Source organism: Podarcis gaigeae, assembly GCF_964106915.1.
Source record: "Podarcis gaigeae genome assembly, chromosome: 2".
NCBI lineage: Eukaryota > Metazoa > Chordata > Lepidosauria > Squamata > Lacertidae > Podarcis > Podarcis gaigeae.
In genome coordinates this window covers 44,180,673-44,206,190 of record NC_139679.1, presented here as the reverse complement: position 1 = coordinate 44,206,190, position 25,518 = coordinate 44,180,673, and the positions used below count along the sequence as shown (strand labels likewise).

General features: G+C 44.1%; 1 protein-coding gene across 1 annotated transcript in view; it reads right to left on the bottom strand.

Moving 5' to 3' along the window:
* Positions 1-25,518, bottom strand: part of GIPC1 (GIPC PDZ domain containing family member 1) — a 34,225-nt gene that overhangs the window by 5,302 nt on the left and 3,405 nt on the right. The window contains exons 2-4 of the mRNA XM_083726070.1: positions 20,365-20,700; positions 19,886-20,071; positions 15,687-15,867 (exon numbers count right to left, since the gene is read on the bottom strand). Coding sequence (XP_083582196.1) covers positions 15,687-15,867; positions 19,886-20,071; positions 20,365-20,700 — 703 coding nt within the window. The remainder of the gene's footprint in view (positions 1-15,686; positions 15,868-19,885; positions 20,072-20,364; positions 20,701-25,518) is intronic.

The following is a 25,518-nucleotide window of genomic DNA, read 5'->3' as shown; positions in this document are numbered from 1 at the left end:
GAACTGGAAGGAGTTTGGTACGTGTGAAGAGATGGATTCTGCATAGGGCTGAAGTTGCTTGGCGAGAAATTTAGCGAGATTTTGTAGAGGTGAGCCTATGGAGCTGACTATTGGTCTGAGTGGTGTTCCTTCTTTGTGTATCTTGGGGAGGCCGTAGAGTTTGGGGCATCTGGATGATTTTTCTCTGGGGATGATTCTTAGCTGGATTTCTTCACTGATAGGAGAGGCTTTTATTTTGGATTTGGTGGTTTTTTCCAGATAGGTGGTGGGATCTGTTTTTATAGGTTTGTAGGCAGGATCTTGGAGTAGCTTTGATAGTTTTGCTTGGTAGTCCGATGTGTTCATCACCACTGTGGCATTACCTTTGTCTGCTGGGAGAATGATTATGTTGTTGTCTTTCCTCAGGTTGGTGAGTGCTTTCTGTTCTTCTTTGTGTAAATTGACCTACCTAATGACCTACTTGTGAGCTTCGATGTTGTATCTCTCTTCACACAAGTGCCCATTAATGAAGCCTTGACAGCTATTCAAAACAAATACAATCCCCCCGAATACATCTTGGACCTGACCAACCACTGCCTAACCAACACGTACTTCATCCACAATGGACAAAGATACAAACAGATAGAAGGAGCACCTATGGGATCACCCCTCTCACCGGTCATCGCAAACCTGTACATGGAACACTTTGAAACCAATGCTTTAGACAAGTCAGAACACAAACCCAAACTTTGGCTCAGATATGTTGACGACACCTTTGTAATTTGGCCACACGGGAAGGAAAAACTGGATAGCTTCCTCACACATCTCAACAACTTACACCCCAAAATACAATTCACTATGGAAATAGAAGCCAACAACCAACTTCCCTTCCTTGACGTCCTAATCTACAAAAAACCTGATGGCTCCCTAGGACACACTATCTACCAGAAAAAAACACACACCAACCGCTACTTACATGCACAATCACACCACCACCCTGCACAAATAAACTCCGTAGCCAAGACTCTCATCTCCAGAACCAAACGCCTGGCTGACAAAGACCACTTGACAACTGAGTTACAGAATCTCTCAAATGTGTTAATTGCCAATGGATACCAGCAAAACAGGATTACGAAGCTAATCCAAAAGGAAACACCCCCCAAAAACCAAGACACAGAAGAAAACAATGGCATGGCCCTCCTTCCTTATATCAAGGGCACTACAGATAAAATTAGCAAAATCCTCCATAAACACAATATCAAAACAGCCTTTTGCACCAACCAAAAAATAGCCAATATCCTCAGAAACCCCAAGGATAAAATCCAGTTGGAAAACCAAGGGATCTATGAAATACCCTGCAAAGTCTGCCCAGCCACGTACATTGGACAAACAAACAGACGAATAAATGCACGTATCGCAGAACACAAGAATGCCGTCAAAAAAGAAGAAAAAACTTCCTCTCTTTTCCAACACATGAAAGAAACAGGACACGAAATTAATTTTGCAGATTCCAAATTGCTCTTTAACACGGAACATCACCACAAGAGAATAATCATGGAAGCCATCGAGATAGAGAAACACCCTCACAACATGAACAAGCGTGACGACACATCCCGCTTGCCAGACATCTGGAAATTAGCCCTCCCCACAAAAACTGACACCAGATCCAGAGGCACACAGAACGCCAACACCAATCAACCACACCAGACCCAAACCCAGACCCTCTCCACAGATGAATTACTGACACCATCCAGTAGCCAATCCATGGTGGCACCTCCGGATGCTGCACCCCCCTGCAATCCCTACACAGATCTGGCTGACACAAGCCACAAAACCACAGCTCGCCCCTATACACGAAGCCAAGCCAAAGCACAACTAAGTGCAATACAGCCATCTTCTCAGGAAAACTCTTCACAAAGTTCAAGAGGTCAAGACACAAAGACTTTAGCAACTAATCCACACCTAATGACCCACCTAAGTGGTACTCAGGATATCACTCAAGAAATCACTCAAGGTATCTCTCAAGTAATTAAGGAACAAAAGAAGAAAAGGCACACTAGCCTGGGAACTTCCTCTCTGCCCAGAACATTGGAGGCTAGACACCACACCCCCTCTACAGTATTTATAGGAACTCAAACATTGAGATCCCGCTCTGTTCCAGTAACAAGAAGCCGAAAGCACCAGCCTGAAGATGACGAGTGAGACCTCGTCGAAACGTCGCCTAGACACCCCAACTTTTACACGGGAAGACACCCGAGGACACCAAAACCTGCATATATATATATATATATATATATATATATATATATATATATCCCAAAACACATCAGGCCCATTTCCTTCTCACATCCCAACGCTCAAATAAAACAAAAAAGACATCTTCTCAGCAGCAGCTCCCATGCCTGTAGATGTCATATTTCCATAGCCCTTGCCAGAACTGCACCTTCTGAGTCTACGTGCTTCTCGAGGCACTGTTAATTTCAGCCGAAGAATCAATTAAAGTCCCTTGGGAGAGGGAATTAGTCCTGTTAGATCCATGGCCTGCCAAGGGGTCAACGCCTCCGCAGTATCAAGTTCCCAGATAGAGGAAAGGGGAAAGGGGAAGTGGAGGGGGGTAAAGTCTAGTAATGCAGGACAGTCTGAATTAGACATTCTTTCTAAAGGCAAGAATAGAAAGAGTGGTGTTGGAAGAAGCCAGCTGTGTCAACACCAAGGGGGAGATGCGGGGCAAGAACAGGAGCAGGGGGAGCAAACTTACAAGAACTCTACCCCAACAAGGTAAGAATAATCAAAAACAAGATAGTGATAACAGAGCTATGTTGGGCAGAGGAGATGCAGAGGGCCATTTCACATGTAACAGAAGAGCAGTTGATTCAGGGTTTGTACCAGTGTGTCAAGTGGACCTTTCCACGCTTTCAGGTTATTGTTGAACATACTGCCTATGGCAGGGGCAGGGGACCTATAGCTTTCCAGAGGTTGATGGATTACAACTCTCACTGATCCCTATCCCTGACCACTGCTCACACTGGCCATGGCTGATGGGGATTGCAGGGCAGCAGCAGATAGAGGGGCACAAGTTCTACAAGTTCCTACGAGGAGATCTGTGAGCTCCTAATCCAAAATACAGACTGTTCTCTTCCCATTATACCTGGAAATATGGAAAGGAAAACCACAAGGCGGTCACCTGTCTTTCTCTCACACACCCTCAGCTCCAGTCCCTCAGCAGCCTGTAGTGGACACTGTGGAAGAATTCAGCACTGCACTGAGCTGATCATTGGCACAAGCATCACAACTGGCAAGTGGAATGAGTCCCTCCTCTCCTCCCCCTACACACAGTTCTGGGGGTTCTCCTGACCTCTTTCTCAAGCCAACTGAAGAGGCTATGTGGGGAGAAGAGAGGGGAAAGCCCCTCTGCCAAGCCAAAGTCCTAGCACAGGGCTTCTGCTGATGGGACCTGTTAGGTGGCTCCCACCCTGTGCAACCAACTGCAGTACAAACAGGATGGGCATTTCTTTCCCTGCCAGTATTTTACCTCTGGGAAGGTTTTGTACAAATTCTGCAAGCTTGAGAAAGCAGTCTTTGCTCACTTCCTCTGAACAGTGCATGAGGGTGGTGAAACCATCAGCCACAATGTCCTAATCTCCTTGCCATTTCCTGACTTCTGCAATTGCTTTGGGCCCCTGTTGCCATCACTGGTTTGTGGTGGTTCATCGAGTACCTGATAAGGAGGTTTGGCTGACTGAGCAGTTCTTTACACAGCTGCAACTGTCTGGCCTGTTGCTGATCTGGATGCTTCCTTCCCTGTAGCTTATGTTCATACCACTTGTAGACTTATTCTCTAACCTCCAAGCAACATTATCCAAAGCACTCTCGCCGCTTACAAGCAGTAACAGGAAGGCCACTGCATATAGTGGGCCCTTTCTGTATAGTTTACAGTGGAAATGCACAAGATAATATTTTATCTCAGACACTTTGCATTTTTGCCCACAGAACATTGTGCTGAACTACATGAACAGACGGTCTATGGCAGATGTGTTAATCTGGTGACATTAACACGGGGCACTTTATGGAGGGACATGGAAAGTATCAATTCTTTAATGAAGCACTTAATAGGATTAGCCAACTGAACTGGCTGGGGAAAATAGGGAATTTTGTCCAAGACATCTGGAGGGCACTAGATTGGGGAAGGCTGTCATGGAATGGAAGTACCACACTTTTTCACAACCAATTAATGGAAGGGTGATGAATGGTGCAAAAGAATACAGAACTGCAGCGATACCCTCCCAAACCCAGCATATGATTTGAGTTTATCTATTTCCCCCCCTGTTTTATTAAATTTGCTTAGTAACATAACATTATTATATATATTCTATAAAACAAAGAATACAGAACAAAATTCATTCATACTACAATGCCTAACTACATAAGATTAATATATATGGTTTCTGAAAAAAAGGCTTACATAACAAAATCAATTCAAAATACCATCTGATTTACTTTTTAAAAAAATTTTAACTGAGTCTATCAGCAGGAATGCAGTGCTTAGAAATGGAAAACTTCTGCCAAGCTATTTTCCCCCTGTATATTCTGTGGTATACACTGGCCTAGTTGAATAAGCTCAAAAGTCCATGCAGATTTCCTGCCCAAGGAACTAAAAAGCACTTCATATTAGTTCAAATCATAGCTTAAAATCTCTGTCATAACATAAGTGTGCAATGACACGGGGGCAGCTTTGAGAAAGGAATTAAAACAAGTGCTGAGGCTTTCAAATTTGCTTTGTTCTCTGAAGTCAGATGCCCAACACAACTAATTGGTGGGAGGCAGCCTCCAACCCAGTGTGTGGTCCTGGAAAAGTAACTGGCAGGTTAAAGCCCTGGCTGGGAATGGAAGAACACAATATTCTAGGAATGTCGCTGGGATGAGGCATTGACTTCCTTTGTCATGGCGATTAGTCTGCCAGCTTATAAGGCAGATGCGCGCACGAGAGTGGTCACGTGCTTCTGCATAAGCATAATCAAGAAGAAATGGCCAAGCTTTGGGCAGCAGTGTGTGAGTGTCTCGCATTAATTTAATGAGGACTACATTCATGTTCCAGGCTAGAGCGGGTCTTTCCAACTGGAGGACAGGCTTCAACAGTCACTTCTATAGAAAACTTTAGTTAATTGCCAGAGGAGAAAGAAATGCTTTTGTTATCGACGTGAGAAGCCATTGCAACATATACTTTCAATGCAGTAATTCAGACACTTAATAAGTAAGAAACAGAGATTCCAAAACAGGCAGTGAGAGGCAGCTCTGGAGCAAAAGCTTAGCACCTCTTCTACATGCTGCTAGCTCTTCATTTATAAAGGAACAACTTAGGTTTTCTATAGTTCACTATAATTGCCTGCATTCATAATGAGAGATTGTGCAGTCATTCTTCTATCAGCCAGACAGGTAGAGCAATTCCTGATTTGGATGAGAGGCCAGGCCAGCACTCTATGGCAGCCTTCCCTAAATTGGTGCTCACCATGTTTTGGACTACAATTCCCATAATCCCTGACCACTGGCCAGGGCTCATGCCGTGGGAGCTGCAGCTCAAAACATACAGATGGCAGCAGGTTGGTCTATCAAGCTCAGAAGTGTCCACACCATGAGCAAGGAGCATTTTTAAGGTCAAAGGCTGTATAGCCAGCCTTTGGGTAATCTTGTGGAGCTGCATTCCAAAGCCAAATGTTGGCAGAGCCAAAGCCAAAGCCAAACCTACCGTATTTTTCGCCCTATAGGACGCACTTTTTCCCCTCCAAAAATGCAGGGGAAATGCGTGTGCGTCCTATGGGGCGAATGCAGGCTTTCGCTGAAGCCTGGAGAGCGAGAGGGGTCGGTGCGCACCGACCCCTCTCGCTCTCCAGGCTTCAGAAAGCTATCCGCAAGCCTTGCAAGCCTGGCGGGAGGTCCCGCGGGCTCGCAAGGCTTGCGGGCAGCAGCCTGCAGCCCACAAGCTCGGGGGACAGCAGGGAGGCGCAGCGCCGCCACCCCGCTATTCCCCAACCTGGTCTGGAGGCTGGCGGGGGGGGGGGGAGAAGCAAGCTTGCTTCTCCCCCCCACCAGCCCCACAAGCTTGGGGGATAGCGGGGAGGCAGAGCGCCGCCACCCCGCTATGCCCCGACGTGATCTGGGGGCTGGCGGGGGGGGGGAGAAGCAAGCTTACTTCTCCCCATCGCCAGCCCCACAAGCTCGGGGGATAGCGGGGAGGCGGAGTGCCGCCACCCCGCTATTCCCCGACCTGATCTGGAGGCTGGCGATGGGGAGAAGCAAGCTTGCTTCCCCCCCCCAGCCCCACAAGCTCGGGGGATAGCAGGGAGGCGGAGCGCTGCCACCCCGCTATGCCCGGACCTGGTCTGGAGGCTGGCGGGCGGGGGGGGGGGAGAAGCAAGCTTCTCCCCATCACCAGCCCCACCAGCTCGGGGGACAGCAGGGCAAGCCGCTGCCCCACGGAGGCTAGAGAAGCTGTCCCTGAAGGCAGAAGAGGGAGACGGAGCGCTCCGTCTCCCTCTTCTAGCTTGGGGATGGCTGCGCAAACCTGGGCGGGAAAAAATTTTTTTCCCTTGATTTCCCCCCCAAAAAACTAGGTGCGTCCTATGGGCCGGTGCGTCCTATAGGGCGAAAAATACGGTACTTTTGATCAGCCATACTCAGTCATGTAGATCTCCCTCCTGAGCTATCTCCACTCCATGCTTCTGTCTCTTCCCTTGTATAGGAATTTGGCTTATAAAAGATCCAATTTGTGTTAATGAGACTTTTTCTTCCTAATGGCCACACAAATGGGCAAATGCCATAAATGGGCAAGGCAGAATGAGCCATTCTTACCAACTCCTCAAATATCACACACCCCTATGTGGTCACAAAGACTTTGCTGGAAACATCTGCATTGCAGGCTGCTGGTTCTTCACCATGATCCAGGCTGGCTGAGAGGAGGTTTTCCAAGGCTGCAAACCACGGTCCTTCCCAGCCCTCATTGGAGATGCCCAAGCAGGCATATCGTGTGGTCCATCACCAAACTGAGATCCTTCTCTAAAACTAGAGGGAGATTGCACAGGCCAGTATTCTTCTCTTCCAGAAAGTAACTCCTCCCTTTTTGCCACATACATCAGCACACTTCGTGCTCGTGTCACATTGACGTGATTCATCCGGTACTTCAATACACTGCTCCCAAGGACCTGCCAGGTTGTTCCACAACACACACATGTGCTCCTTCCTTGTTTATGTGCACACAGCTGTGGTGTTGTCTGTAATTATAACCAGAGTTTTCTCCAGGGGCAGCTAAAGACATGTAATGCCAGATGGCCGATACGCATTTTCCTGAGGTGCCTCATCTCCAGTGGCCTTGGCTCCTCATGGTGCATCAGCCCGGCCACCCTAAGGTGGCAGTGGCACTGGCAAGACAGATTAATAGTGCTTTTCTGAAACTATACTTCTTGATTGTATCGACAGACATGTTGATTGGGAATAGGCTCTACAGATCAATTGGCAAACTGCACAAAGAGGAACCCAATACTCTGCCCCTGCCATCAGTGAAGTCAGCCTTCTCCTTTGCCTTATCACATAATCCCAATGTCAGAGCTGCAAGGAGGCATGGTACAAATTGTACAATCTAGGCAACCGCTCTCTAGTTAACAAGGACAGAGGAGCCCCATGTCCAGCAAGCTGGGGTTTGCAGAGTTCAGTATCCAGAGAAAAACAACTGCCTGCTCACGACATCCTGGCACCATCCCCAGCAGCAGCTGCCTGGCTCCTCCAAGCCTCCAGCACACCCACCCTCAGATCCCTCCAGCATTCCACTATCCTCCAAGTGCAAATTAGCACATTATGGGCTGCGGCTGTGCCAGGTTTAAGATCAGAAAAGGCTGTATTTTGGCGGCAGACTGCCCTTAGACATTGTGATGGGCTCGGGCTGAGCTCAAACGTATGGCACAATTAAAGAGCCACGCGACAGACAATAACTGGCAAGGCTAACCTTGAACACCAACTTTGAGAACCGACATGCTGCCTGTAGGAAAGACCAGGATGCAGACCTAGCAATGGGACCTCTCTCTATATCCTGCCTCCCTGCGTTTTATGATGCTAGGGCAGACTTGCACAGGAGCTGTGGTCTCCAAACTGCCCCACTGGCTTTCACATGGGGACAGACACGAGAATGAGTTTTCCTCTGCTGCAGCGGCTCTTGCTTTGCATTCCCTTCCTAAGGAGTACACTTGGCCGCAGAGAAGAGGTGCTCTCGGTTAAGAAGGAAAGGGCAAAGGATTTACACAGACTGCTCTCCTACCCATAATTTATAAGCAACAGTTTCTAACACATACACACACAAAATAGGGAAAAACAACATTCACTCAGGTCCAATTCCACTGCTTCATGCAGCCAGCATGAGGTTATACACAGACCCTACATGGGCCTCCTCAACTGCTGAGAGTCTGCTTACAGCTCCCTACGGCGGAGCTGGGAATGCATAGACAGAAGCAGTACACATAAAATGCTCGGTTGTTCTATCTGGTCTGGCAGGGACATGTGTTTGGCCAGAAGCTGGGTACTATCCCCAGATGTTCCTGGCCCTGTTCTTTGTAGGTTTCCTGCCTCTGCCCTTTCAGCTCCATTGTGGGGACATTCCAAGGAATGATACAACCCTAACTGGGCGACAAAGCCTCATAGCATTCTTGGCTGGCCCCTGCCTTTAGACTTGGCTAGGTGTCCAGACGTCAACAACTTTTTCATCACCTTCATTCTGAAGAGCAATGAGATCCAGTGAAATAGCTAATCTGAAAGGGGTGGGGTGGGGACATACACACAGCAATTTAGAGGAGCCCATCAATGTAGACCGCGCATTAAACAGCCAGCTAAAATACCAATGAAAAGGAACAGAAAAGCAGTAGGACCAAAGTGCACACAAAGAACGAGGGCATGGAGAGAAAGTATTGATTTCCCAAGACTAAGACTGCTCACCCTGAACCCCCATTTTATTCGCCTAGGGACAATTCTAGCAGTGCCCCCTCCATCATATCTCTGTTATAGCAAGAGGACTGCAGTAATTGGCCTTTACCAAAAATACCAACTAGAAAGATAAAGAGCAAGGGAAGTGCAGCTCCAGGAGATTCTTTCATTGCTCCAACATAAAGGGTCAATGTCTAAACAAATATGTGATGTGAGATTGATGAAAGTGTTTAAGGATGGAACCTGGCAGTTAGCAGGCAATAGCTCAAATCGGTTTACGGCATGAGTGGAAAGAACACTTGTGGATTTCTGGGAAAGAGACCTCTGCTTCAGGGTGGGCCCATGAGGACCGTATAGTCCCACATACTGGTAGAGAAATGAAAAATTCCACAATGTAGACCAAGCCATAACCAAGGGTCCAGCTAACACATTCGACTGCATCAAAAATTGGCACCTGGATAATTTTTTTAATGGCCATTTTTTTTACATCGAAATGCTAGTCAGTGGCCTGTTTATTTCTCTTACAACATTAAATTCAAAACAAGTAGATCCCAGAAGTATTAGGGGGAAAGTTATAAAGATGTCAGGATATGAAATTTTGCTGGAGCTTATTCATACTATTAGGCCATCTTTACAGTAACTTTGCTGTCGGTTTATTATCTGCAGCAAAAATACTTTGGTGTTATTATTGTAAAATATATATTTTCTGGACATGTGGCTGGTTATCAAAGAGTTTATGCCCTAACTCATACAGTTATGTGAAGGCAGACAACAAAATGAGTTCAAATGGTAACTGATATGTCTCTCCGAAGAAGTATAGGTAGCAATGCTGTACTGAAGAAAAATTCCAAAATCCTTATTAATGCAATACCTTTATTAGGCCAAGCAAAGTATCACAAGATAGCAGTCAAATTTTCTAGTTCTCCATAAACTCTTCATCTAAACGGTCAGCAAAGCAAGAAAGAAGAGCAAAATAAAATGTCACTGTCCTAAGGCAGGCTGAGAGAGGAGCTAACAGACATTCAAATGAGGCTCTTTTAGGGACTATGCAAGTATTGGCTTGCACCAAGGCTTACTGGGAAGAAGAACCGGTTTGTTCGCTATGGTTCCAAGTTGTTGGAACCAAGTTGCTATCTCACTGGCAAATCCCAAAAGCAAAGGCCCTGTTTCTGGAACCAATGAATCATTCCACAGCTCAGCTCTCCTAACCTGCCAAATACCTGTGCAGGTTAAAGAGCAACATTGGTTGCTTTCAAAATGATCCAGTGTCTAGGCAATAAATGGAACCCCATTTTGGGATGACTTGGTGGTTCCAAAAATTAACAGGAAAAATTGTTCCACTGGAAAAGTGCTAATTCTGTTTCTCTCTTTCTCTGTGTTTCTTCTCCTCACCCCCCGCTGGCCAGCCAGCTTAGCAAAGAACAGCATTCACATCCAAGCATTGCATGATGGAGAGGAGGGAATCAGTGCGACCATTCCTGAAGCACTAACAAATATTAATCCAGCAGAGGAGATGAAAGTGAAGAACAAACACACACACAACAGCCACAGCCAAGGAAGGAATAACTTGGAAAGTGGAAAATCATCCTTCCCAGAACTGTCTGGTGAGTCACTCAAGGAGGAAGAAACTTGCAGTGGCAGAGGCAGACTGAAATGATGGATAAGCTGTGCTGCAAACACAGCAGGGGTTGCAATGCATTTAGAAACTGGAACTGCTCGTGACCTATTCTGGGTAACACGAAGAAGCATTAAGCATAGCGGATGCACCGCAGACACAGAAATCCAAGGTGCGGTTATTACCCAGCAATGTGATCTTAGGCTCTCTCTGCTAAGTAGAACACTACAGGCGCAGGGAGGTTACTTAGTACCAGGATTCAAAGACATCCTGTATGGCAACCAGCCTAATGCACCAGCCACAGAGGAATATAATGACAGCACAAGGAAGGCTCTGACCAAAAGGGAGCTGGATCCTACCCAGAACACAGTTGTTAAGAGCAGGAGTCTTCGCCATGCAGGAGATAAAATGAAAAACTGAGCTTTGTGTATTCGACATGGAGCTTCCTGCCCATCTTCTCTCAAGGGTCAGGGAAGTCCAGCCCCAGGTTTTGCTCCACAAACCTCACACTTCCTCAGTTCTCCTCTGGGTCACTTAAAACTATCCTGCTTCTCCCTCCCCATCATGGATAACCTTCCCATTTTATACTGACTAAGTGCAGGATTCCTCCTCTAGAGACCTAGGAAAGCTTCTGGATAGAGAAGGGAAACCCACCCCTCTCTGCGCTCACTTGAGCCAACACTGAGAAAAATTGCTGCTCCATTCAGATACCAGTCCTGCTCTCCCAAAGCTAGCTATTCCACCTTACTACATGGCAAGGGCCACCCTCTCTGTTTGCCTAGGAAGAGGATGTGTAAAAAGAGTTTTTTCCACCCAGGAGAGATTTGGCTTAGGGTAGAGAATTCTATTGAACTGGTGCCACCCTGACCTCTGCTGGCGAGAGAAGACTGCAGCACCACAATTTCAAACGAGAGCTGCCTCTCCAGGGCTTTTCTCCCAATACCGAAGTTACTTGTGTGCAGTATATATTTTGTTAATGCATGTGAGAGAGATTTTAAACTAAATGTATATCCAGGTTTTGCCAGCACATTCCAAATCCCAGAACTGCACATGTGAAAACTCCCTCAACCATAATGTAAATTATATGGTGCAGGTGCTTAATGAAGCTCCTGTGCCACATTTGTGCAAGCTTGTTAGAATCCTGAAAACTGCAGATATCCATTTTTAGTGACCAACCGCTTGACTACTGCAATAAGCTCTATGTGGGGCAGCCCCTGAAGATGATCTGGAGGCTGCAGCTCATGCAGAACGTGGCTATCGGGTTGGTAAGTGGGTTAGCCTGATGGGACCATGGGGCTGTGTGTGAACTACCAGGTCTAACATACTAGCATTCAAAGCCTTAAACAGCTTGGAACCCAAGTACCTAAAAAAAGCACCTTCAATTACCAACCATATTGAGACTACGATCGACAGTGTCACCAGTGGGGATTGGCAGAGACTCATAACTGGGCCTTCTCAGTGGTGGTTCCTCATTTGTGGAATGCTCTCCCCAGGAAGGTGCAACTGCCTCCTTCATTATTAATTTTCAGGAGGAATTTTAGAAACGTTCCTTTTTACACAGGCATTTTATGACTAAAAGATAGTGTCAACCCTGAAATTATGAGCTGCGAGAGTAGGTGTTTTAAACTATTTTTTATTTGCCACCCTGGGTTCCTTTGGGAGGGAGGTGAAGATATAAGCCTAATAAATAATAATATAGTTGGAAGAGATATTTGAAAGCAGTAGCTGCTCAAGATAAGTAAAGATGAAAGGAGGCAGGTAATATGAAGCCCAAACTTACTCATTTTCTGAAGAACTTTACTGAAAAGTATCCCATGTTTTGTTTTGTTAATACAAAATCAGTGCACAGAATCAGTGCAATTTATGTCTCAGCTGTGGCTTAATCCTTCACCATGCTCATGAAACCAATGTGCAAATTAGGTCAATTACAAACAACTGCCTGGGCATGAGGCCACAGCTAATTTGAATAAGTCCTTTCTACAAAAATAGGATGTTCAGTCTGCTGAAGACCATGCAAGGCTGGTGCTGTAGCACCAGCGACATCTGTTGGCTGCGTTACAGCACAACTGTCAACCAGTGCCATAAACTTCTTTTCTTATCGTTATCTTGTTTCACAATATGAAATTTGGCTGGCATGCATGTCTCTGGGATGGGAAAGCCAAAATATATAAAAGTTTCATGAACCATGTCATTGGGAGAAATTTGTATAGAGTCTGGTAGAAATGTAAAAATTTGTTGTAAAGAAAAACACCCTTATGGTTATCACCAACCAAAGCAATTACAATTAAGACAATAAATATGGATAGACGGTGGGAGTCCTTTTGAGACTTGTTGGAATTTTCGGGGAGAGAACCCAGATTGAAACCAATGGAAGAAGTAAGGAGCCAAGTTACTGATTGGGTTACAGTACAGTATCATCAAATAAGAAAAATGGCTTTTTGGACGAAAGCTCACAATTTGAAAGAGAGTTATTGCTGAATAAGGAAAAACTACTATCTAAAATGTATAAATTATTATTGGAGTGGGAAACAAAAGACGAGGTGGTTAAAGCGTCAATGACCCATTGGGCAATGGATATATAGGGTACAATATAAAACTAAACCTCTGGGAGAAACTTTGGAAGAATGATTTGAAATTTACTGCATGCTACACACTGAAAGAGAACTATATGAAAATGATCCATAGATGGTATTTAACTCTGAGTAGACGGGCTAAGATGTATAATGCAGAATCTGATTTGTGTTGGAAATGTAAAGAAAGAGAAGGAACTTTTTTTCCATATGTGGTGGGCAAGCAAAAAAGTTAAAAGTATATTGGGAAATGATATACAATGAGATAAAAAAATGTTCAAAACAACTCCCCCCCCCCCCGCCCGAAACAGAAGCATTTCTCTTAGGAATTGTTCAGACAGAGGTTTCCAAGAGTCAGGAAAAAAATATTTATATATGTAACAACAGTGGCTCGGATTTTGCTAGCCCCAAAATGGAAAGTGAGGGAGGACTAGCAACTTATGATGATAGAATATGCAGTTAGCAGTCTAATAAGTAGAATAAGGGAGCACGAAGAATAGGTATTTAAAGAGGAGTGGAAAATTTTTGTCGAGTATATTGAAAACAATTGTGTACAGTTGAAAACACTGGCAGTATTACAGTAAATTCAACAGTATAATATATATTGAAACAATGTAAGAGAGGGAAATAGAATTAGATGGATAGATCAAAATATGTAGGAATGGTGTTAAATGACCCTTGGAAGGAGGGAGGGAGGGAGGGAGGGAGGGAGGGAGGGAGGGAGAGAGAGAGAGAGAGAGAGAGAGAGAGAGAGAAGTCAATGAATGTATGGTATAATAAAAGATGTTTAATTTGAAATGTAAAATTTGAAAAATTAATAAAAATATATTAAATAAATAAACTTATTTTCTGGGCTGTATGCACTCACAGCACTTGAAAAATAATTCTGCTTGCACACAATTTAAATTCTTTGGCAAGAAAAATGGGCTGTATAAATAATGCAATCTTGCACAATGTATTCTGGATTTGATAGTCATTTGGAGTGGCAGGGGATGGGGAGAGGAGGAAGAGAGAAGAGGAGGAGGAAGAGGAGGCAGGGCATCAAAGTCCTCTCCAGCTACTCAAAATCTTATTCTGCCACCTATCTTGATTTAGATTTCAGCAGGTGTGATCCACACATTATTGAGAATAGCCACCCATCCATAAGAAATAGAAAATTGCTTTTATCCCTTTTTTCTTTTAAAAAGGTCCTCAGGAAGTTGAAGACAGACATAGAGTACACCTTCAAAAATAGCACACACTGCAAGAGGGCAAACTTCCCTTAATTCTAAGCTCAGGTGAGTCTGCTCCCAACTGAAACAGAGCCCATCCTCTTCGCTAATTCTTTGACACAAACAAACTGCATTTTGAATAGAAGAAAGGTTCAGTGTTTCCCTCAGCTAGGCTCATACACATCATGGAAACTTCTCTGTGTGTCTGTATAGGGTGCAAAACTTACAATTTTGTCTTGCATGTCATGAGCAAAATGTAAACCATGTTTTGCTCAAAGTTCAGTTTAGAAGCTAACAGGAAACCAGCCTGCTGCAAGTAGAAAATTCAAACACACCCTTTGTCAACCTTCTCCTATTACACCAGGTGGTTGCCAAGTATTAAAACACTTCTTCCTTTGAGGAAGAGTCTATAAACCTGCCTATAAAAGGTGCACAGAAACCCGAGGTTCTCTTTGATGAATTTTCTACTCTTAAACGTGTGCATCGTAGAAACTTAGATCCTTTTTCCTACTCCAATGTGTGAGTTCCTGAAGAAAGTGTTTGGAATGTATGCCACTGAAAGAATCATTGATTGCCACAGGGAAAGCCAAAAGACAAGTCTGTGTCATTAGCCAAAGTGTACAAATGTTATTCATGCTGTGCTCTTGAAAACGAAGTCAGATATACCCTTACTTTTGGCTGGGAATCTGATATGGAAATTGGCTTTAAAGCTCCAGTACAAAGGTAATCAAATTCTTTTTAACTTGATGCAATACCGAGGGCAAAGCCAGATATTAGCTTGCACCTTCATTTTCTATGCCTAATCTGCACCTGTCACCTTATTGTAAAGTAAGACATCAACAGGTTAGCTGAAGTACCCTTGACATTTTGCTTGAGAACTGCATGCATGGAAGATTACATGCAACAGTCTGTGGGATGGTGATGCCCATGGCTGGTGTACAGAGGGTTGGTGAAGAGGGAATGTTGCGGCCCTTGAGCAAAAAAGATGTCCCGCCCCAGGTTATCATAACTGAGAGGCAGTCTAAGAAATTGCTGTCCTCAAGCAAGGGAAGGCACAGATTTTCCTCCAGCAATTATGGAGTCCCTAGTTTTACCTCCCCTTTAACTTGTGGATTGGCTTGTAATGGAAACATGCCCCCGGGACTAACTGAATCTCCTATCAGTAACCAGAAGGGCAGAGTCTAAAAGAGGGCAAATGCCACCTCAATTACCTCTAGTCTTGTGAAAATAAAGTTCAGCTACGGTTGCTTTGAGAAACAGCAGGCTGCCAACTCCCCATTTCTTGAATGATGTATTTTTATCTCCCCCCCCATACTTCCCAGCAATTCAGAGTGTGCAGAATACACTTACCAAAAGCCTTCCGAGGCTCAGTAAGCTTCAGTGTGAAAGTGCGGCCTTTGGGCAGGTCCTTGAGCATTTTGGCGACCTCATAATGCCGGCAGCCGATAAGACTCTGTCCATTGATAGACTCGATCATGTCCCCCACATTGATGACTTGGATCCGGTCAATAACACTCCCTTCCTTGATTCTCTGCCAACAACAGATGGGAACAGTCAGTCAAGATGCAAATACAGACCCAACCATTTCCTGACACTTCCAACCTTCCCACCTCAAGAAGACACTGTGTCCAGAAATCAAGTGACAAACTATATGGCAATAGAGGCAGGCTCTAACTCTAAGCTGACCTAGGCTCACTCATCCATTCTAGCTTCTACCTTTATGATGGACAACTGTCAGCATTTCTACAGGGAAGAAAGCAAGTTAGTGAGAGAGAGGAAGAGTGAAGCTCATAATAAAGCAAGCCAATGGCAGAATCATTTTCACTGATGTTTTTCTAACACCTGGTTATGACCAGACAACTTGTGTGCCAAGACCAATTCCTTGGTGTGTATTTTGCCACATGCATCACATGCCTTTTAAGCATGTGGGGAAATCTCTACTGTCAGGCCTCTGAGTAGAGAAGACCATGTACCTCTGAGGAGTAAGAAGCCCAACTTTGTGTTCAGCATGTTTTAACTCCCCTGTCTCACGACCTTTCAGCCTTGGGATCCACCACAGCCCTAAACTATGTACATACAATGCTCACCCTGCTCCATTCTGCTCCAGTGCTGAACCTGCAGCTTTTTTCCCTGAGGATTGTGACTCATAATTACACTTATATATTTAATTGACTCATGGTGGATGCAAACAGTAGCCTAACCAGTCTGGCATCCTGTTTCCAGCAGAAGCAATTGTCAAATACCTTGGAAGGAGGTATAACCCCACCTCACCAAGCAAAGTTATACTTCTGGAAGCAGTTTAGAAAAAGGAATAGTGCTTCTGGATCACCTAATAACCCACACATCAAGCCCAAGGAATAAGAGCCTTCTTCACACAAACCTGCAGGTAATAAGCACCCTAAGTCTATCTCTTCTCTGATCCATGGTTCCTAGACAGACTGCCTGCATTGCACTGCAACAGGGTGGCAGCATTCCTTTCCTTGCAGATTTTGCCTTGCAAGAGTGGAGAATGCCCAGAACTACAAACCAAGTGTGAGACATTGCCTGTGCATGTTTGTACTGCGTGTGGAAGTGTGCAGCAGAATCACTCTGGATTAAGCATGGAGAGGGGTTGCACGTGATTAATGATATAAGGAACCTATTAGGAAGTGTAGCCTCCTGAAGAGAAGTAGAAAAGGGGGAGGAGACTAGAACAAGGGAAAGTATTGCTAAGGAGAACAGACTCTGACTGCTTCTGAAACCAAAGCAGGCCAGTACTGGCCTGGAGAGGTCTAAATACTGTTTTACAGGGTATTTAGGTAATGGTGAACAAATTTCTGTTTTAAAGCTGCTTAAAGAAGTGCAACAGCAAACCTTCACATTAAAAACAAACACTGCAGTGTTGTGATGTTTTTAAAAGGGCAGGGACTCCCTCAGATCATCTAGTGATAATACACAGTCACTTCCTCCAGGACTGAGAAGCTGATGAACCCTGGGTGGAGACAGCAACAACTGTTTATTAACTACATAGCATGTACTGTGGCAGCTCTGCCCAATGCCACGTGAATATTTCCTTCTCTATCCAAAGATACCAAACTGCCACTAGTCTTACAGCTCCTTTACACCTCCTTGAGAAAGCACAGGTTGTGATGCTCCCAGGAAGTTCCAACCACTCCAAGAGAAAACACCCATCTCAAGCAGAGCCACAACTTATTTTCCGCGAGAAAGCTGGAACAGGGCCATGTGGCAGGTGGTCTAAACTTATCTACTCCAGGAGAGAATGAGTGTTGCAATCTCATGCTCTTGCACATGCTTAGAACTGTGAAAGTAGAGCAGGCTCCAGTATTTTCCAGAATGTAACTAGCTAATCCCTAGTTTATGAACCAACTGTACGAAGGGAACATAAGCAAGGGTACAAAGAGGATTGAGGCTCTTGCATCAGAGGTATAGCTCTGTTCCAAGCGTCTAGGAACATATAACCTGAAAAGTGGAATCTAATATTCCTGCAGAATCTGAGGAATCACATACACACAAAAACAGCAACAACACCACATGCACTTTTAAAGAAGGAAGAACAGAATAACTATTCTACTGGTAGTTAGAAAATGGAGTGGGGTTGGGTTAGTGTAGTCAGGTGGACAAGCTTCTATATTCTGTAGTACTGGGGAAAATTTGTTGAATATTTGAAAAATATAGGTATGCAAGTAAGTTCATTTGTAGGATTGACTTAAAACAAGCAGTTAAAAATATTATTGAAAAAAACAGAAGATTATCATAAAAATGGAATAAAGTAGAAAATGCAGTGTAAAAAATGCAGTGTAAAAAACTAAAATTAAGAAACCACAAAAGGGGGGGAGTCAAATATGTAATTGTACTGGATGTATGTGTCTGTTTGTAAATTTTTGAAAAATGAATTATTTTTTTAAAAAAGTAACAGCGAACTAAGGTTTGCAAACCAAACCAAACCTGAAGAAGTGTGCATGCACACGAAAGCTCATACCAAGAACTGACTTAGTTGGTCTTTAAGGTGCTACTGGAAGGAATTTTTTTTGTTTTGACTGGCAGACCAACACGGCTACCTATCTGTAACTCAAACCAAACCAACTATAGTTTCATCTAGCTCATGGTATGTTGGCAGTAAATGAACTACTGTTAAGCCACTGAGCAGGATTCACACATAATGCTAATCCATGCTTTTATAAACCATAAGCATTATGTGCTAACTTGTCCACTATGTAAATAAGTATATTAATTCAGTTAGATTGAATATATTTCCACATAGCAGAATTTATGGTTTCTTATCTTATTACTCAAATAATTTTAGCACAGACTTTAAAGAAAGTAAGAACACAAATGCTGGACAAGAGCAAAGATTTACCTAGTACATCTTCTTTTCCAACTATAATAGTAATAAACCTTTGTTAGCTCTATCAACTGATATTCAAGGATACACTGCCTCAGTAACTGGAGGTTCCATTTTGCTATTGTGGCTAACAGACTTGGGTTGTCCTATCTCATTTTAAAGCCATCCAAGACAGTGGCCATCAGCCTATCTTGTGACAGCAAACTGAATGAATGATCTGTATCATTTTCTTCTCTCACTTAAATCTACTTACAATTAATTTAACTGGGTGCCCCAAAGCATCTATAAAAGAAATTCTTATCTGCTTCCTCAAACTTTTATATAACTAAAAATTTCTGTATCATAACCTTCTTAGGTAAAGGTACCCCTGACTGTTAGGTCCAGTCGCAAATGACTCTGGGGTTGCGCGCTCATCTTGCTCTATAGGCCAAGGGAGCCAGACAGCTTCCGGGTCATGTGGCCAGCATGATTAAGCCGCTTCTGGCAAACCAGAGCAGCGCACGGAAACGCCATTTACCTTCCCGCCAAAGCGGTACCTATTTATCTACTTGCACTTTGACGTGCTTTCGAACTGCTAGGTGGGCAGGAGCTGGGACTGAACAATGGGAGCTTACCCCGTCGCGGGGATTCAAACCACTGACCTTCTGATTGGCAAGCCCTAGGCTCTGTGGTCATCTTTTTTTCCTTAAAAACCCCCACCCCAAATGCTTAGCATTTCTAGACTACTTGGTTTATCAGGATTTTTCTGTTCAGACCCTAGAAGATAACCTGGTTATCATGTTTCATGTAGAAAAGGCCAGCAGGTGTGTTAGGGGGCCTTGTGCATTATATAATCACTTGGTACAGTAAAATAATACATTCTCAGCCAGAGTGGGAAGGAAAAAAGGGTAATTGTTAGGAATGGGTGGGTTGGACTCCCTAGCTCCTGTAAGACACATTAGCTCCCAGAAAGGTTCAGATCAGGGAAGATTCGTAGCTCACAGTATGAGGATTAGGGTAAGCATTGGGCTTAGTGGCCTCTTGGGTAGAAACCTCTGAAAGATAAAATAGCCTCCCTGAAGCTGATAGATTAGAAAGAACAATGGAAGCAACACAGTGGACCAAACAAAAAAACCACACCCACAAAATGGAAGCCCCATACACCCTCCTTCAACAGCAGCAAGAATTCAGTAGGAGAGCAGCACAAGCTGAGCCTACCCAAAGATACCTTGATAAAAGCATAGCCAGCTCCGTTGTCTGTGATGGTCAGGCCCAGGGCTTCCTCAGATTTGAACACCTCAACCTCCTTCCTCTGGCCCTTTGTGTGGGCGAAGATGAAATCCTCTAGGCCAATCTGGCCACCCAACAGTTTTTCCATGTCCACTTTGTGGGTATTTAAGGTGCAGAACATCACCTAGATAATGGGAAAGAAGGCATGAGCACTTGACGTTACAGGCATCCTAACTGCTTTTAGAGATAGTACTCAAAGTGCACCAGTGGAGTCTGCTTCTTCAGTTCTAGAGGTAAGAGACCTGGAAGCTTTTGGCGACAGACTTGCAGCATAAGCTCCCAGATATTTACTTAAACACAGCCTCATGCAATCCAAACTGTGGTTGACCCTGGCACCTGCCCCACCCAAGCTGAGTTAGCCATGCCATCCCCAACACTAAATGGGCATTCCCAGGAAAACATGATGATTGTACCTACCTCGGCTGGTGAGATTTTAAAGGCCTCGGCAATTTTACTATACAGTTCTTTGACATTGGTAAAGCCCTCGATCCGGCCAGTGGGGCTTCCGTGGGCCAGCTGGGTGTGGAACACAAGTCGAGGGCGGAGACTGGCAGGGGGTGGGGGGAGGCCAGGCTGAAGTGCCCCGCCAACCACACCAACGCTGCCTACCCCCAGCCCGCCCAGGCCACTGCGAATGGGCTCGGCTTCCTCATTCTCCACCAGCGGTGGGGCCTTCTTCCGTCGGCCTAGTCCAAGCGGCATGAGGGAGATGTGGCCAGTCAGCAGCGAGGGTAAGTCGCCCAAGGTATGGACCTAGAAATGGAGGGGGCACAAGGTAAAAAGAAGGAAATGGAAAAGGACAGGCAAGCCTCTAGAAAGACGCATTATCTTGAATTCTAGGGAGCACTTTTCCAACAAGGAGGAAAGGAAGCTGGACCAGAAACAGGTATAGAACTTAATATCACTAGACAACAGCAGTTCTCTATTTGTGCCATCAGGTCAGGTAGACTCAGTTTATAAGTAGTCTGGCAAATAAGACCACAACAAAATATTACTGGCTTGCCTGCTCATACATATCTGTGGTAACCCCTTGTGGTAGCCTGAAAAGAGTGAAGAGCAAGGAAAGAAACAAAGCTTTCCCCCATTTATAAGCATTTCAATATTCCTGCGCAGCAGAGAGTTGGACTAGAAGACCCTTTGGCTCCATTCCAATTCTATGATTCTATGATTTCTCAGTTTGGCAAATGGCTTTGGGATATGTGTTTCTTGGGGACGTTATGCCTTGTTGTGGAAACTAGGGTTTTATCCAGGCAATCTATGTATGTACGCAGATCCCAACCACATCATGGCTTTTGCACAGAAGCGCCACAAGTTCCAACTCAAAGGCACGAGACGGCAATCAACTACCGTGGGAGTTCTGTATCCCACTGGCCGTTGCTTGGAAAAAAAGGGAAGGCTGTAGCTCAGTGGCAGAGCATCTGCTCTGTATGTGGAAGGACCCTAGTTCTATCACTGCTGTCTAAAGGCAGGGATGGGAAAGACTCGCAGCTTGAAGAAATGATTCTTCAATATCAACTTTGTTAGACTGGTCATGTTGTTTGGATGCCTGATTATTGTCTTCCAAAGCAACTACTCTATTCCCAACATAACAATGGAAAGCGAAATACCGGTGGACAACAAAAGAAGTTTAAAGACACTCTCAAGGCAAATCTTTAAAAATGTAGTATAAGCACTGATAACTGGGAAACACTGGCCTTGCGTTCCAATTAGAGAATAGCCTTTACCAAAGGTGTCAAGGACTTTGAAGAAGCACAATCTCTGGACAAAAATGAGAAACAAGCTAAAAGAGGAAGGCATGTTTGGGAAATTCTCACCATGATAAACTCCTGCCTGGAAACCTATATCCCCACTGTGGAAGGATGTGTGGATCCAGAATTGACCTCCACAGTCACTAACAGACTCACTGTTAAGACCGTGTTCATGGAAGACAATCTTACTTGGCTATGAGAGATCGCCAAAGAAGAAGAATTACTAGCATACTCCTAACATGTACAATTAACTCAGTCACAATGCAAGTTTTCCAAAAAAAAAAAAAAAAAATGTATTGGAAATTTTCCAGTGGTTTTTCCTATGCAAATTTGCATAGGGAAATTTCAGTTTGCATCAGGAAATTTTCCCTAGAGAATGATCTAATTAGCATGTTTGCTTAACTTGTATTTATAAATGAAGCTACAAACTCTGATATTGCCAATCTTACCTAATATTTACTTGCAACTGACATCCATTAGTTGTCACAAATGAACTTATGAAATGGAAAATTTTCCACAGAGAAGCGTATCACAGGAAAGTTCTCCATTTTGCAAGATTTTCTGCCCCGCATCTCAGTAAGTCACAGTTAGCTCAAGCTTTCTAGATATGTATGCCTATTCTGTTTGTGGTTGTCTGACTACAGGAAATCTATTTGGTGAGTGGACACACAAACAGGAAACAAAATGGGGAATATAGGAGCATGGATCTAGAATTTAATCCCTTTGCCATGTTATATCTGACTTTATCTCCTGACTTCTGAGTTTCACCTGAAGCAAAAGGTTTCTAGTCTTGCTTGCTGAAGGCTTATAAGATCCTGAAATGTTGTGAAACACAGAAAGCCTATTGTTGAATTCAAGTTGGGAGGCTGCATCACAGAGACAAGATTTTGCTGTCTGCTGAAGAGAACATTCCAGTTGTTCGAAGTTACCAGTGACAGGCTGCACTGAGGCTATATATGAATTGGGTTTTTTTGTTTTAACATTGAAACTGTAATTTAAAGATGCCTTGGTCAACCACTGCATATGTCGCTTACTCCAGAAAATGCTCACAGAGATGATGCACATTTTCTATTAACCAGGGAAAGGGGTTAATGAGTAGAAAATAAATCCCATTTTAGATAGATGATGTCGATGTTGCATCACCTGGATATTATCACTCCATGATTGTCCAGAGGTGAATACTGGCCAAACACCTTTTAGCTGCTTAGTTTATGCGTACTTGTTTAACTGCCTCCATAAGCCAAAAGACGTTTTTATCTATGAAATGGAATTGGGACATATTAATTATCTGCCATGAACTACTAAGGTTGTAGAGATCGGGCTCTGGGCAGCAGTCTAGTTGCACAGCCATTTGCTGCTGTTAAACCCCGACTCCCAGCAAAACACACTTGCAGCATGCAAGAGGGGAAGAGCACATCCTCAGAACGAAGGAAAATGAAGTAAAAGCAAACAGTGGGAGATTAAGCATTCTAACATTCACCATTTTTAAAAGGCAAGACAATGTTCCCATGTTGAAGCAGTACACTAGGGAGAAGCTCACCACTAAAATGTGTTTTTTTTTAAATCGAATAACAAGGCCATACAACAGTACAGGCCAGGTTTATTTAGGGGTGGGGCAAGAAGAGGGGTGTTGTCTCTCATCTTTCTCCCACAGGCTATATTCAACAGGCACCTGAAATGCTCACATGATATTCCACACAGCAATTACAATGGCTGTGACCACAAGAAGAGCCCTGATAGATCAGACCAAAGACTGATCAAGTCCAACATACCATTTTCAACAGTGGCCAGCTAGATGCCTCTGGGAAACCCACAAACAGGATATGAGGGTATGAGGGCACTAGCCCTCTTCTATGCTTGATCCTCAGCAACTTGTACTCAGAGGTATATTGCCTCTGATCCTGGAGGGTAATATACAGCAACCATGACTAATAGTCAATGATAACTCTGCCCTCCATGAATCTGTCTAATAAGCGTGCTGTAGAGATGGGGGGAAATGCTTCCCCCCCCATCAGATTGATGAACTTCTATGATGTCTCCTCCCCTTACACATCTTTCTTCTAAATTAAAAGAAGCAAGCATTATATTCTTTCTCTGTAGTGGAGTTGCTTCAGCCCCCTGACCCCTTTGGTTGCCCTTTCCCTAAAAATGACAGGATTTGATAGGTGAGCATGCTTTGCTCTCTTTCGGCTATGAAATGGGCATTTCAGAGCTGGATTCAGTACAAGAAGCCACTGTCAAATCTTAGGTCTGGGTTCATGTTCAGTACTGCTCATCACTCCATAACACACAGGTACACATTTGTGTGGGTTACAAAGGTTTATAATGAATAATACAAGTACCCGTCCTTTCTGTAGGAAGTTAACAACTAATTGATACAAGAACAACCAATAGGTAAACACTATCAGATTAAGATTTAAATACAGTAAACCAAAGATTAGAAATAACTGGGAAGAAAAAGTCAAACTGTCAAGACTTTGGTTTAGAAGTGTTTGTGTATTAACAGGAGGCAAATTATTGCTCCAAATTAAAAACTGCATAATGAAGACAAATCACATAACAAAGATACCCTAAAATAGTCTTTGGGTCCAACAACATGACTCTCTCCTAAACAAAAAGGCCCTTGAGTAATACAGCAGGACACAAGATCCTAACCTTTCTGCTAATTTATGTGCATCTCCAAACCAGGCCCTGGGAACGTGCAAGTGTTGGGACTGGCACAGCAGGAGCAAGCCTCTGACGCCTCTGTTCTGGGATCAGGGTGGAGCAGGCCTTTGCAAGTTGATTCAGAGCAGAGAAACAGGCTACAGGGTGTTCCCTAGAGGGTGGGACAGCAAGGGAACGCAGCCAAACCTGTGAGTGCTCCACACTGAAGAACAGCTAAAGCAAACTACAGGGCAAGGCATTCCACATTCTAAGCACAGCCTTCAGCATTGTCAGAACACTTCTGCCAACAACACTTCCCCTTCAAACACTGCCAAAAGTAACTATTTTCAAAGCAATATTTTGTCTCCTTTTATGCTGCAAGTTCCACTGTGGTCTGGCTTGTCCCATCATTTTCAGCTCCCAGAGATCATTACACTATTCTGCACTTGCATCTGTCTCCCTTGACTTCTCTGCCAAAGTCTGCCAGAGAACAAGATCTTATCCCTGTTTCAATATTACATTCATATCCCGTCTTTCCTCCAAGGGGCTCACTGAGATAAACATGGTCCCCTGTGCTAGAAAAAGGGGTGCTGGAACTCACCATGAAAACCTCCCTCATTCTCTTAGAGTGGCAATGGCATCCACCTGAGAGGTGCCAGAACTGAGTTTCTCTGAGTTCTCCCTGAAAAAAGCCCTGGTACTCCTCCCTCCCTCTTTTATTCTCAGCACCCATTTGAGGTATGTCAGGCTGCAAGATGATGATTTGCCCAAGTTAACCCAGTAAGCTTCACAGTTCAACGTTGATTTGAACGTGGGCCTCCCCCGTCTTCCTGATTCACAATATTCTCATTTCAAGCAATTATGAAAAATATAATCACACACTCCAGAGCATAAATCCACCAAGACTATAGGCATTTACAGGTCATGGAATTAGCTCTAAACAAGACTCCTCATGGGTGCTGAATTTTAATTTGTCTAGACAGCAGACATACAGGAGACAAAGTGCTGACAAGGCCCCATCTTGGCAGAAATGCAGAAGGCAAAAGGCTGAAAGCCCTAAAGCTATAATCTTTACCTATAAAACAAATCATTTGAAATACTAACACATCTAAACTTAAACTAGTGTGAAGCATCCTAAGGATTTCAAAATTTGAAGCACAATGTATAGTTTTGGGGA